Genomic DNA, 15,380 nt, shown 5'->3' on the forward strand with positions numbered 1-15,380 from the left:
TTGAGCAGAAGTGACTATTTGTTCCTTCAAGGCACCACAGGTCAAGTGAAATTGCTGCTGCCAGCAAACCCTTTGCAGGGAAATGAAGGCAACTTCAGAAGACTAAAAACACTGTACTCTTAATTTTACCAGAGAGAGGAATTTTATCAGCCCAGTGGTTAGAGCATCTACCTTGAACTGAGGCAACCAGAAACTGCAAGGTACTGAAGTCCACATCTCTCCCATCTCTCATGATGGTCTTTCTTGGTCACTAGAGTACTCAGAAATCCCTACCACACCAACCACATCCCTTCTGTTTGCGTGTCCTTTGCTGCATACAAAGATTCCAAGTGATGCCAGCCAAGACCCTAAAAAATTAACTTCTGACTTTTGTGTTCATTACACAATGCTTTGAGTCATGTAAAAAAAAGAAGTAGTTTTTGACATCCTGCAGCACGGAGAACACATCCTATACGCTGCCTTAAACACAAGCAAAGGAAGCATTTCCTTCCCTTTTCAGTAGTCTTTCAGTAATTGGCTTGTTGCCTAACTTCTAGTTTCTTCATTATAGTGGCATGTTTTTAACATGGTTAAGCATGGAAGGTCTCTGCTCATAGCAGTATCAGCTCAGTCAGTGATATTATGCTTGAAAAGGTAAAGCAATTCCATTCGCATAAGTCATCTCTGATGGTTGTTGGGAAAACACACCCAGAGAAAATCAAATAAAGGATTCGGAGTTCCCACATGGAGGCAGGGACTGGGATCAAATACTGGGCAAAGTGTTGAAGGAATACAGTGAGAACTTGGGTGAAGCACAGCACTCCTAGGAACACAGGTTAGGCATGCCAGGAATTTGGCTTGATTTCACATCTCAAACTTTCTATGCCACAACATTTCTATTATATATCCTCCAGTAGTTTTGATGAAACTGTGTCATATTGGAAAAAAAAGTGTAGTGAGAAGAGATGCTTTAGCTCTTAGAAACCGAAGTGGGCTTTTATTTCATTACAAACATCCTGCTCTTTTAGACTGATACTTGCTCTTAGCCCCGGGGCAGGGTTAATCATATAGGTGGAGCAGGCTCTTGGCTCTGTTTTTGTCCTGGGGATTTTTTGCGGTTCTGTTACTGCCACACTCAGGAAATAGTTCACTCTAGCACTAAGGGGGGCAAAAAGTCACTGACTGTAATTGGGAATTCAAGGGGGATTTTTTTCACCTTGGATGAAAGGCATTTCAGTGCACACTAAGATAAAGCTGCAAATAATTGCAATGAAATTAGTACCCCCAAATCAAGTTTTAATTACTCTGTGTGTGTACACGTACATATGTGGAGACAAAGAAAGACATGCCTAAAGAAAAGAATCAGCCAAACTTTTTTCAGAATATGCTTGTTAGAAGTTTGACATGAACAATAAAGCAAACATTCAGTATCTGGTATGATTCCTTCCTTTTTCATGCCTTCAGAAAACAAAACGTATTTTCCAGGAAAGCTCTGTAAGATATACAGCTAAGGAGAAGCACCATTTTCAGCCAGAAGTGGTATCTTTTGTTGACTCAGTAAATGGCTGAATAGTCTAATTTGGCTATAATTTTTCCTGGGTCAGCTGAGATAGTGATGGGAAACAGATGGATTTTCCTTTTATCAAATGAGTCAATGGCCAGCAGTAAATAATGAAGTATAAGAAATTATGAATTAGTAAACATGCTGAAGATGAGTTTTTCTTAACTCTTTGGAGCAGGGGAGAAATGCCTCTGTAAGTCCACAGACCACAAAACATGAAACTTTGAGGATACGGATGACAAACAGCAAAAGTCATCATGACAGAAGCGCTATATTTTTACAGAATCAGAGCAGATTCTTCACCTTAACACACACACTCCAAATGGGTAAAAGTAATAATTCTTCATTTATATGACAGATCAGCAGTTGAGCCCAAGCTTTCCCTTAAGATGTCTGCGTTATACAGTATTATTTCTACCAGCCACAATGAGCAAGTACTCTATATTCATGCAATGAAATTCTTCAACAAGCATGTTTACAATAGTACCATAACATTTACTATTATTTCCCTGTGTAAGACTTAGAGTTACTGTAACCAAAAGAGAAACAGGTTACTAACAATGCTGACATTTATAAAGCAAACAAAAGCAGATGTATTCAGCAAGTCTCGCTGTTGCATTTGCATACAAAATTTCCTCAAACTCTAACATGTGTGACAAGAAAAATGCAGGAATGGTTTTCAAGGTTCTTTAGAATTAAAGATCCATTTAATTCTAATTCAAAGCATCCATCAGGATCCATCAGCATCCATCAGGATGCTTTGAATACTTTGCTTTGCTTTGAATACTGCACTCTCAGTTCCTTTACTGAACAGAAAAAACTGGAAATGCATTTGTACAATACAGCTTTAACAGAAATAAATACAAAAAAAAAAAAAAAAAAAAAAATTTAAATCAGCAACACAAAACCAGTTATTACCATGAAGAAACAAAACATAATGTAACAGAATTACAACATAAATGTAACCAAGCCATCATAAAGTTACTTTGTGAAATAAGTATGTACATTACAGAAAAAGCAAAATTTACGAAAGCCTACAAGAGAAACTAGACTGCATGGGTATTACTTACATGCTTTAATAAATTAATACGTTATATTATTTGCAGCAGAATAATTCATCATCAGCTAGGCTATTTCACAACAGTCATGTGACTCATTTTTACTACATCTGGGAAATTCCTCTAACGCAATCTACATGCTAGCAGAGCCCTGCACACGGGCACAAAACTGTATAAAAGCAGAATGGGTCTCCCTGTTCAGACACCAGCACTCCTCTGACAGGAGAGATCACAGCTCCACAAAACCTCAGCTCAGAAGACAAGCCAAAAACTCCTAACCATGAACGGCAAGCTTGGAGCAGTCCTGGCTCTCCTCCTGGTTTCAGCAGCTCTGTCGCAAGGTAAGTGAATCCCTCCCAGTACCCACAGGACTGCAGCACTATCTTGGCACCTGCTGAGATGTGTGTCCTCAGAGAGGCAGCTTTCTGCTAGTTTCTGCAGGTTCATTTCTTTTGAAATGTTTTCAACAGTTTTGCTTCGGACAGAAATTTACTACTGTAGCTCTTGTACTGAAGAGTTACTGACATCTTGTGGGAAATATTTTAAGGATGCTAATGAAATTAACTTTGGTTCTGTATTTCATTTAAAGCGTAAGTTGGCTAGAGACAGGATCTTCTCTAAAAGTGTTTGAAAGTTGCTCTACCTTCCCACAAAGGGCAGTATTTTCCCACTCAGTATTTCCTATTTGTTACTTAATGATCATACTGTTTCAGTCAAGCAATCTACAGCTGCAAGTGAAGAACAAACAATATAAACATAGCAAAGACAGGCCTCAAATTAGGGAAAAATAGCAGGGCTCTCTCTTCTTTATACATGCCAGTATGTCAATCCAGATACTAAAAGATGCAATTAATTGCACAGTGTTGTCAGTCAGTAGAAGTAAACACAAAATACGTGGTTTTACTTTAAAAAGACATGTTGATGTAATTTTAAATGTACTTGGGCATCAGCTCCTCTGAAAAAAATAAACAACATATTTTTATATTGTGAGGACTTAGGCACCTAGAACAAATGTAGGACTTCAGCATGTTGTTAAAAAAGAGCAGCCATAATCTCTGGCTGATACAGTAATGGTAACTGGCTCTCAAAGTGCAATCTTCCTTTTGTGCTCATAGGTAGGACCCTGGTAAAGATGGGGAATGAGCTCCGGTGCCAGTGCATTAGCACTCATTCTAAGTTCATCCACCCTAAATCCATTCAAGATGTGAAGCTGACGCCAAGCGGCCCCCACTGCAAGAACGTTGAAATCATGTAAGTAAATCATCTGCAAGAGCCTTTCTTTTCCCAACCTACATTATGCTGTGGCTTTTAGCATAGTCTTTCTGAACTTGTACATGCCTGAAGCAATCATCAAGAACGTGATGATCTTAAAGATGCCTTCCAATCCAAGCCATTGGATCTTTTCAGTATTTGTTCTATGTGGTAGAACATGATGACTAAGACTAGTCAGTTCTTAATGCACGAGGTAGTAGCTTAGTTTAAATCCTGCATTTACTAGACAGGCAAAACTCCCAGTAAAACAGATCTGTGGCTCATTGCAGAGAGAAAAAGTAAGTTATCTCAGGCAGATGTAGGGAAGCACTGAAAGTAGTCTGGTCTAGAGTAGCACAGACTGGGAGTAAAATGCTGCCATCCATGTACTATCAACATTTCTTTTGTCACTGGATGTTTCATGCTTGTTTTGAGAATCCTTATTGTTGTAAGCAAGTTCTAAACGAGTGCCTGTATTTACTGAGGAAAATTTTGAGGAATGTGTGAGTGTTGTGAGCGTAAGCACACAAGCTCTAAACATGCAGTACTATATTCTGTGTATAAAACAAACCCATGTACTAGTTTCCTGACTTTTCTTTCTTCCTTGTTTTGCAGAGCTACTCTAAAGGACAGAAGAGAGGTGTGCTTGGACCCCACTGCTCCCTGGGTACAGCTGATCGTAAAGGCACTTATGGCCAAGTAAGTCCCATTCATTCTCAGATCAGGCAGCTAAGTTGCAAACCTCCCAAAATAGCCAACTTGTGAGGTTTCATAGTGTAAGCTTCCATTTTCTCTTACTCAGAGGTAAAGAATGGGGAAACGTTGCTTAATTATACAACTGGGCTCTTATGTGGGCCCTTCTGCAACGTTCTTGTTCAATGACGATGCCACAACTAAACCTTTGATAACCAGCAACTCCATTTGAAGGAAAAGGAACACCTCATGATAAATGGGGCTTTTAAAAAATTACCTTCCTCTTACTTTCAGTATCCCATATAAATAATTCCAAATAATTTCCAAGTTAATGAATTCTTTGATACGAGTGAATGGTGCAAAAGTTTCCTAGCTGAGCACCAGATATGCAAACACTGGCACTCCAGTAACTGCTTTTGAAACATTATTCTCTTTGTGCCTTGAGACAACAGATAGAGTTGGAAACAGATCATTTGCTTTTAACTGTTTATGCAATGCTAAGCCACAACAATTGCCTTTGAAGCACCTTCTAAATCACCTTTTTCCTCACCTCATAACAGGGCTCAGCTCAATTCTGATGCACCACTGTGAGAAAATTCCAGACAGGAAAAAGCCTCAGAACCGCTCCTGATTTCCACTGGGAGAAACATCCAGAGAAAGCATCGTGCAGCATTCCATCTTCCACATCGGTGTCTCATGTTAATTGTAGATCCTTGTATCTATCTATTTATTTATTTATTTATCTGCATCTATTTAAGGAAATCTTTCATATTGGTCAGTGCTGTGGGACTCACTGTCCATGGAACAGGAAAAGTGGCTTGCTAGGGGAAATGAAGCTCCCTTGGAAGCCACTTCAGTCAGACACAATCAGTTGAGTGCAATGCACTTACAGCACAGCTTGTTTGTACTAAGACCTACTGTTCTGCTATTACAGCAGCAAACTGGTAATTCCTCCTGCTCCCCTGGAGTGCTCTAGTATGTTGTGTCAACAACAGTTTCCTAGTCACAGTCAGCTCATGCCGACTGCAGACTGTGATTTAAAACTTCAGAAATCTCACCTGCAGAATCTGTAAGACTGTGGGTTTGGTATTTATTATGATTTCCATGGTATTTATAGATATATTTATTCACTAGTTTGTATACAAGATAGAGATTACAACTTTTGTAATTTCTACGGGATTTGCTATTCTTAATGATGAATACTCAAGAAACATTCACACACCCATTACTCTGCATAAGGACTTGGTTCTAAGTCTAATTCATGAGTTATTCAGCTAATGGAAAAAAATTGCAGTATGCATACACAGAATTTGCTTGTGAGAATGTAATTCTCTCTTACAATATATTAATAAATATTTTATTTTTAAAAATCTATTTTCATTTGCTTTATTTAGGAACAGTTTTCTTCATTTTTGCCATTCCAACCCGATTTCTGGAGCTAAAATGGCAACTGTTGTGCTGTAACTCTCTGTTATGGTAACATAACATTACTGAATGCAATATCAAGCTCGTAGATCTGGGAAGATAGCAGCATAAAATGCTCACTCTTCTGTCTTCAGGCTGTTCCCACGCACTGGGGACTGCTGGGCTGTAGTTTCTTTGCTATAAGTAAGCTTTACACTTAGATGCTTAGTCCTTTACAATTCTCTGAAATCATCAGCTCAGTGTCCAACAATACACAAATAAAAACCAGCAAAATGCTGGACATCATCAGGGAAGGAACTGAGGATGACTGAAAGAGGTCATTGGTTTATTGTTGTACATATAATTTCTGTGTGCTCTCTGTGTGGCTGAGATTTCTGCAGATTGAGAAGTTGGTACCTAAGTTGGAAAAGTATTGGTAATGGTGAAAAGAATGGAGCAGGAAAAACTGAGAATGTGTTTCAGTTAGGAGAGAAGGCTAGTGAGAATTTGAGCAAGGTTTGCAAAATAATGTAGGCAGCTGAGGATGTGACTGTGATTCATCAAATCCTACTTTTTAAGGTACTTGATGAATGTTGCGGGTCAGTGAAAAACAGGAAACAAGAGTACATTTTTATACAGCATATAGTGGCCTGCTGGCAGGAGGCACACAGGATCAGATACTAAAAGGAAAATCGAATGATGTACTTCTCACATCCTACAACAAAGGGCCAGAAGATGTTAAGCTTCTCTTCAGTTAGGAAAAGGGTTAAGATTTCAAGAGGTTTTACCTAGAAACGAGAAATTTACAAGAGAGCTACTGGCTGTTTTGCAAACTTAAATCTAGAATCAGAATGGCTTGGGTTGGAAGGGACCCTGAAGATCATCAAGTTTCAACATTCCCTGCCACAGGCAGGGCCCCAACCTGTAGATCTAGCACTAGACCAGATTGCCCAAGACCCCATCCAACCTGATCTGGAGACACTTCCAGGGATGGAGAATCCACAGCCTCTCTGGGCAGCCTGTCCCTGGGTCCTCCTTCCTCCCCTTCTTCCAAATGGCAGTGATATTTCTGTTTTTTCCAGTTCTTGGGGACTTTGCCCAACAGCCACAACTTTTCTAATACAATGGAGATAAGTTCAGCAACCACATCAGCCAGCTCCTTCAGGACCCTGGGATGCATGTCATCTGGCCCCATAGACTTGTATGCATTCAAACTCATGAGGCGATATGGACTTGCTCTGTCCTTACAACTTGGTGGGGGGGGGGGGGGCGGGAAATAATTCACCTAGGTCCCGCCCAGGGGGTGTGAGAAAAACAAGAATCCTGGAAAACAGTGAAAACTGTGCCAAAAAAACTCACTGAGTACCTCAGCTCTCTCCATATCTGTTGTAGCAAGTTCTCCTTTCTCATTCATCAAAGGAAGTACGCTCTCTTTGTCCTGCCTCTTCTGGCTAGTGTACCTATAGAATCTCTTCTCATTGTTTTTAACATCTCTTGCCAAGTTCAATTCCATCTGCACCTTGGCTTTCCTAATCCCCTCTCTGCAAGTCTGGAGAACATCCCTGTATTCTCCCCAGGTGACATGCCCTTGTTTTCACAGCCAGTACAATCCCTTCTTTTCCTCAGTCTGACCAGCAGGTCCTTGACAAGCCATGCTGGTTTCCTGCCTCCTCTGCCTGTTTTCTTGTTCAGAAAGGCATCTTTAAAGAATAGTCAGCTTTCTCCACTTCTTTACCTCTAAGCACAGCTTTCCAGTAGATCTTATCCAACAATTCTTTAAAGAGTATAGAGTTCACTCTCAAAGTTCAGAGCCCTGACCCCACTCTTTGCCAGGCCCATGTTCCTCAAGATCACAAGAGAATTCAAGGTCTGGTCCTGCTTCATTCTGGGACAGGAATTTAAACCTATTTAGGAAGGAAATCTAATAGGCTACTCTGCACATACTTCTTCAAGCATTTGCAAGAAAAAAATTAAAACTTCCTAAGGTAAAACAGAGTATACAACAGAGACTGACTATAATGTAACTCAAGGTACACGGCTTTTCCACTGTATACAGCAAAAAATGGTTAGATTTCTGTAGTATAAAACACACACAAAGTTGAAAGAATCCTTACTCATCAAATGTGCTCCTTTTGAAGTAGTCAAAAATCACTTTCCTTATCAAATTATATACTCTGTGGCTGAAATAGGTTTGAAAGACTTTGCAGCTTTGGTTGAAAATAAGCAGCAGCATGACAAAACTGCAGTATGTCTAAGTTGGATCAAACTGTCTGTTTGAGCAATGGGCAAGAGAGAAAACTGTGGTATGAAGGTCCTTGTAATTTTAAAGTAGTGTTTATCTGTTCACTTGAGGACTGCAATCTTTTACTTCACCTTTACCTGTGGTCTGGATATTTTTAAAAACCAAAAATTTTTGCCCGGTAACTTTGTGAACATAAAGCAGGAGAACTGTCTTTGGCTTGCTTCCTGAAGATGTTGCTCAGCGAGATAGATTTCTGCCCTCTACAAGACCTATATTGATACAAGTTGTAACAATACAATATTATTAAACTCATGATTGCTCACTGATGGATATCCCTGCCCTGCAATTTGTTCAGGTAACAGAAAAAGCTGTCTCTGAACTAAAGAGATTTGTAGCAAGGAAGTAGCAGGTCCTGCTTCGAATTGGTCACTGAATGTGTGATGTACTGTGAGAATCCTTCTTTGTTTTTTGACTCAAAGCTTGCTTCCTGAGGTATTTCTTGTGATAAGACTCTGAGTGACTTGTCAAGGAGGCAAGTGATGGGTGCTAACTGTGTGACAATCGATATCACTTTGGGAACATTTGAAAGCCCCTTCCCCCAGAGCTGCTTGCTCTGTAGAAGAGCGGAAGAGAGCGCTCAGGAGTGTTCACTGGCAGAAGATCTGGCCTGTGACTAAACTGCTCCAGCTTAGTATGGGAGGTTGGGGGATGATACCATTGTATCCTGCGAAGGCAAGATACAAGTTGGTGCCTCCCTGCTTCCTCTTATCCGCTGGCAAGGCCAGAAAGATAAGAACTAAGGAGGTTCCTGCTGAGATTCCAGAGCCAGAAGCTGCCACTGCAAGGAGAACTGACTCAACCACCTTGGGTTTGAGCTGTCACTCAAAGGAGAGCTGACTCGACCATTTTGGATTTGAGCTGCCACTCAAAAGACAGCTGACTCAACCACTTTGAAGCATTGAAAAGGGGCCATCATCACTGTGGTCGTCGTCGTGGTTGTCAACAGAACGACTCCGCCTGACGACCCACCACTACTGAAGATCAAAGACTGAACTATGAACCTCGCTGGATCCATGGTGGTGACTACGTCCCTCTTGCTTCATATAAAGACTCCTTGCTTCTTCTTTCCTATCCTTTCTATCACCCTCCTTCCCTTCCCCAGTACCCTAATTCATAATAGTGTCCGTCCTCCCCTTCTCCATTTCCCCTGATTAAGATTTGTAATAAACTGGTCAGACCAACATTTGAACCATTGTTTCTTACACCAGGTATATAGATAATAAAAGAACCTCCTCTCCCTCCTATAAATTGGAGCAAGACATGTACTGAAGAGAAACTTGCATGTCATAGAATCATAGAATGGTGTGGGTTGAAAGGGACCCTTAAGATCATCAGTTCCAGCCCATCTGTGGGTGAGGGGGACACTTCCCTCCAGATCAGACTGCTCAAAGCCCCATCCAGCCCAGCCTTGAATACTTCCAGGGAGGGGGCATTCACAACCACATCTTTGCTAGGCAACCTGCTCCAGTGTCTCACCACCCTCACAGCAAATAATTTCTGAGAAAATTCTGCATAGATAACATATCTCTTGGAAAACTTCTGCATATGCAACACAAGTAATGTGTATAAACTGAAGACTTTTTTGCGTAAGCTATGCACGATAGGAGGATTCCCCCATACATGCAGAGCTGATATTAAAGAATGTCTGCTTTCTAACACTCCAGCTTGAGTTTCCTGCTTGGCTGTCCTATATTAACAATACAAGTTTGGCACCTTTTTGAGTTGTTCAGCCATTTCAACTCTGAGCAATGCACTGTGTGCCCTACAGTTATTATAGCATGCAGCAGCTGTGGGAGAAAACAGTACCCCTTAAACATCTGCCAGCTATTTAAGTATGTGTGGGCACTTGTGTGTATATTCGCATCTATATAATAAACTGTAAAACTGAATAGACGGTAAGGAAGATCCAAAACATTTGCATCACAATGAAAGTAAGGACCCTGGGATTTCCGTGCACCCAAAAATATTTTTGTTCGTCTTCTCCTTTTGCCAATTGCATGCAAGCTTCAGCTCCCCTTGGCCACTTAATTTAAATCTAAATTGTACTTCTACAGCCCTGACAGTAGACTATTCAGTGTTATAGCAGCTGCCTCCAACGTTTCTCTCCTTCCATCCTTGTAATTAAACACAACAGAGGTAATTATGTGTCCTTTCTGCCATCAGCTGTTTTCCTGTTCCATTACTTCATGTTCCTTCATAACAACTCTCATTTCCTACTTTCACCAACAATTTCATTCTGGTGACAATACTACTATATCAACAAGCAAACAACAACTTTGCATCATTCCCCTTTTCTCCCTACTCTTCCCTCACACGACTGGCTGCTGTATTTTCACTCTTGTATCATACCTCCATCATGAAGCAGATTTGTTCTCTCAGGTTTCATGTTTCATTTCACATGCATTTTCTTAAAATACCAGAAGCATATTACTCTCTAATATTTAAGTGTTGCAAGCCATCGAGGAAGTCATTGAAAGAAATACTGGGAAATCCCTGAACAAACACTCTAAACTCTTCCTTAAAAGAATAGAGAATACAAATACTGGCATGCTGGCCTCCTCCTTCCTGGCTGAGCTGCATATCGCCTAACACAAATATCCTGGTTACATATCAGGTGATTGATACTTTCTCCACGTTTTTAACTTTCTTTTGTTTTATATATTGCTTCCCATTCTGGGAATTTTTTTCATTTTTATGTTGTTACCACTTACTAAGGGAAAATCCCAGGAAATTTACACATAGTGCTGCTTGATATTGCTCACTTGTTACAGACTTCGCATTTATTCTTCTTTGTAAGAGGAAATTATGACTGATGTCACTGGAAAAGTTTCCGTCTGAAATCAATCTTCCACAGACTTTTCAGTCAGCAAATAGACTTTTTTTTTTTTTAATTTCTGTGTGCAAAATTAGAATAAGAATTTTGTCACCTGTAAAATTAAGCCTAAGTCATCTGTTATTGAAAATCGTGAACATTTCTTTTTTAAATATTAAAGAAAGTTACTTTTAATACTATTACTTAGTTGCAGTGAGCACATAGGTGCCTTCACCATTTCTGTGGAACTCTAGAGAGGAAGATATTACGAGCAGAAGAATCTAGAATGCAGGCTGAGTGTAACTTGAGAATCACAAAAGGAATAATCTTTTCCTTTAATCGGGCCAAATGTCTAGCAAAAGTTCAAGTCCAGACTCTGTTTCTAATACAAGTGCATATTTAAAGTACTTACGATATCTTTATAAGAACTTTTCTTCAAATTCATCATTTTTTTTCCTCACCATTCTGTGACAATGAAGTTTCTACTATTTAATCACACCTTGTAGAACTACACACATCTGGTTGCCCTCAACATTACATGTATGATTTCCTCTTATTTCCTCTTTCTCTCTTCATAATCTCTTTCTAAATGTTTCCTAGAACTCTAGATGGCTTTTCTGATTGGCATAAAACATTGTACACAGTTGTCTTTGTACACAGTTGTCTAGAAACATCAGACATAAGACACTCAGATCTATTTCCTCAGCAGCAATGGCAAAATAAAATTTCTTTATGCATACAGGTACAGTTAGACTATAAGCATAAATAGGCTTACTGATATGGTTACGCCTGCCCTCTAAAAAAAAAAAGCAAGCCTGCTGACTGCTTTCTACAGCTTTTTGGAGGAAGATTTCAGTATAGCTCAATAATGTTCTTCTGTTCATAAATATTTGTTTAGTTATCAACTTCTAACAGGTCCAACTATCTCATTGCTTAAGAATTAAAATCCATGAGGAATGTTATCAATTTTATTTTTGTAAGAAAGGTCTACTAGATTGACCCGGGCCCACTTGCCTGCATCTCCAGTGACTCAGCCAAGAACTCCAGAGAAAATGAGACTTTCTCTCCTGTGGGCACACTGGCATCTCCAGTATCAGTCTATGATTTTATTCTATTCTCTACTGGAAGATAAGGAAACTAGAAAAACTCTAATACATGCTTCCTTTGAAGATCATTATTTTTCATAAATGCACACCTTAAAATTTGTGAAAGCAGATCACTAGACAAGCAACTTGTTTTGAAAGCACATCTGGACCCAATGAATTGCCTTTCCTGCAAAGATCCTTCAGTTTTTTGGAGAAAGCAATTGAAAGAAGAGAAGTAAGCAGCTTTTCTGACCAAGCTAACACAACACATCAAAATGTGAAAACCAAATTTTAAGAGCTGAAGCAACATTTGCAATGAGCTGCTGATGATTTCCAGCTCTATCTTGCAACCATTTTCTGGACCAGTAAAAGTGCCATAGTATTTACTAGAGCTACATGAATAAGCCTGCCCACTTAATTCACCTTTTTGAAATTAAAGTAAATGATTGCAAACAATTTAGAATCCAAGCAAGAAGAAATACATTTTGTGAAAACAAACCGCCCTCTTCCATGCACTTACAGGAAGCTCTCTTTGTAGCAATGAAGTATTAACAACACCAAAGCACTAACAGAGGACATTCTTGTTCCATGAACTGAATTCTAAAGCATTCAGTGACAGATGATTGATGGCAAGATTGCACATACCTGTGAAAGGTTGGGTCACAGCTGTTTCTTTCTACTTGATGCAAACCTTCTAGAGAGAATGAGATGGCAAGAGAATGAGCTACTGACTTGAAGAAAAGTGGAAGCGTCAAGAAAACAACAAACATCACAGTCAAAAATGGAGATCTTTAATTGGAAGCCAGTACCTGTTGCTGATTACTTGGGAATTCACAGCTACCTGCTGTTCGTTAGGAGGTAATTAATTACATAGGCATTAAATGAGTGCCTTATGTTTCCTCACTTCGGAGAGATTTAAAAGAGAAGTCATATATGTATACACTGAATATAGCAAACTAACAAAGAATACAGTTGTAATTGTTATCTGCTAAAACCCAATCAAGGACATGTGACAGAACAATTGCTGTATTTCTTCCCACACAGAGAGATTCAATGTGAAATCATCCTCAGACTTCAGGCACTTGAGATTTCAGCCTCCACTGATATTCAGCTTGGGTTTTTCTACTAATCAAAACCACATAAAGTGTGGGTGAATCAAAACTAAAACAGAAATTCACTGGGGCGATTAAGGTATCTAAGTCCTATTTAGATGCTATAGCTTTCAGAAGAGCAGCCAAAATCCATTTGCAAACAGAGATGTATGCGATGTATTCATCCAAATCACCTGGGCTGACAAGATATGACTCTTGTTCAGGAAAGGAAAGAAGTTTTAAGAGGACTTCTCTGTTTAGGTAAGCCATTCTTCCCTGTGCTTGAATCAAACAAAATGGCTTTCTATACTTTCTTTTTTTCATAAGTAGAAAGAAAACATTACAATTAGCATTATTTTGCTTACTTGGGAGTACAAAACATAATTCTGGCATTTCTAGTAAATCCATGCATCCCAGGAAAAGTAAAACTGTGAAATCTTAAAACAAATTAACTACTGACTTGCTAAGAATACAAAATGGCAAGCAGGAATATGGAAATATAGTTACCAAGATAATGAGTTACAGAAATCAGTAAGTGAAACTATACTGTTGATACATTCTGCATGGAATTTTTAAATAAATTTCTCATTGTCCTTTTTTAATTTACGTTTCTGTTCTCAACCAGGCTTCTAGTGTGAACAGTAAGCTCACTACAATCCAGCATGACACACCACTCACAGGAAAATTTTATCTTCTCCAACATTTAGGAATTTCTATTGATAAAATCTGCCAAATAACATGAAATACAAATTCCGAGGATGTAGTATATAAACAGGATGAATTATGCTTTCAAGGTGTCCATAAGTATCTGGAATAAGAGACACCTGCATAGGTAGAGATATCTTATCTAATCACGAAAGGCACTGCTGCTGCCCTGACTCTTTCCCTGGTATCACTGCCAGTGTGCAGAAGTGAACAAATTCTTCAAAGTCTTATGACTAAAGCCAGAATAGTGACTTACCTATTAAAATCTGAGTGTATGTTCATATGCTTAGGCAGTGGCAAAAACACAGTGATGATTATCAGTTTCAACATCCTCCAATTCATGAGAAAGCTACCAATGCTGCTCAGCGCTTACTCTGAACAAAAACAGTGAACATTTAAAGAAACAGTCCATTCACGTTAGAAAATGATTGTTGTGTAGTATTTTTTACTTGTCTGACCTCATTCTGATGCAGGTAAAATTTTCCTCTATGCAGCATTCACTTGTTCTTTTTGACTTTGTATGACAGCCAGTTTGGTTTGCGTTTGTTTTTCCACTGTAGCAATTATTCCATATAAAAGAGAATTGTACAAATGAATGAAGCATGGATAGTCATGCTTCAAAGCAATAAAAGATAGATATTTGCAAAAGCATTAACGAAGATCTAATACAATACAACATAACACAGATTGTGGTTACAATATGTTCCAATTCTTGAAAACAAACCTTTCCGTTTTTAAATATTGATGCCGTTTACAGCAAGGATCAGAGGCAATACTTCAATCAACATGAGAAAAATTTTGGCAGCTACACGCCTTACCATGTCCAGCTGGAGAGATGCTCTGGGTGATGGCTTCTATTCCGTTTCTCTTTCACGGGTCAGACTTAGCATGACTTGGCTGTGAGCTCTGGTGTCAGAGAAAAAGAACTTCCAAGCCCATTCCTCACGAGGGCATTCAGACAGCAAGGTGGATCCACAGCAGACCTCACTGACAAGTGAGAAAGCCATATAAGTGCCTTTACAAAATTCCTTTTACTTGCCATTTAAAATACTACGTTACCAAACTAACTCACATTTTCATAATGCTCAACCATTTATATTTATTCTCCAATAATAGGGATTACACCTGGATGATCAACATTAAATTTTATATTCTACAGAACATACATTGACAAGCTTTTTTAACATTCAAAACAAAATATAGAGATATTCTATGGAAAAATCTTCCTAAAATTTGCTTATTTCCACTGCTTTAAGGCAGCATCATTAGTTTTTCTTAATAAAATAAGGCAGACTCTGATGAAATATTGACAGATTTTAACATGAACTTCTTGAACATTAATACTTCTTCGTGCTCAAAGCTGTGTAGATCATTTTATTTGCTGTAGGAAGGATTTTGCTCCTATGCTTCTCCTACTTAGCAGGCAATTACAGAATTAT

The 15,380-nt window shown here is 39.0% G+C and overlaps 1 protein-coding gene across 1 annotated transcript; it reads left to right on the top strand.

Moving 5' to 3' along the window:
* Window positions 1-2,790: 2,790 nt before the first annotated feature.
* LOC122180031 (interleukin-8) lies at window positions 2,791-5,865 on the top strand. Its single transcript, XM_042871424.1, has 4 exons — window positions 2,791-2,939; window positions 3,714-3,849; window positions 4,465-4,548; window positions 5,103-5,865. Exons 1-4 carry the CDS (start codon window positions 2,879-2,881, stop codon window positions 5,131-5,133), a joined length of 312 nt encoding a protein of 103 aa, XP_042727358.1. The 5' UTR covers window positions 2,791-2,878; the 3' UTR covers window positions 5,134-5,865.
* Window positions 5,866-15,380: the final 9,515 nt, after the last annotated feature.

The sequence above is a fragment of the Lagopus leucura genome, unplaced genomic scaffold, assembly GCF_019238085.1.
Source record: "Lagopus leucura isolate 7727_CA_CO unplaced genomic scaffold, USGS_WTPT01 Super-Scaffold_100004, whole genome shotgun sequence".
Classification (NCBI taxonomy): domain Eukaryota; kingdom Metazoa; phylum Chordata; class Aves; order Galliformes; family Phasianidae; genus Lagopus; species Lagopus leucura.

Coding starts and splice junctions, on each gene's coding strand:
- LOC122180031 (XM_042871424.1), top strand. CDS start 2,879: ATGAACGGCAAGCTTGGAGCAGTCCTGGCTCTCCTCCTGGTTTCAGCA. Junction 2,940..3,713: donor TTCAGCAGCTCTGTCGCAAG/GTAAGTGAATCC, acceptor TTGTGCTCATAG/GTAGGACCCTGGTAAAGATG. Junction 4,549..5,102: donor GTAAAGGCACTTATGGCCAA/GTAAGTCCCATT, acceptor ACCTCATAACAG/GGCTCAGCTCAATTCTGATG.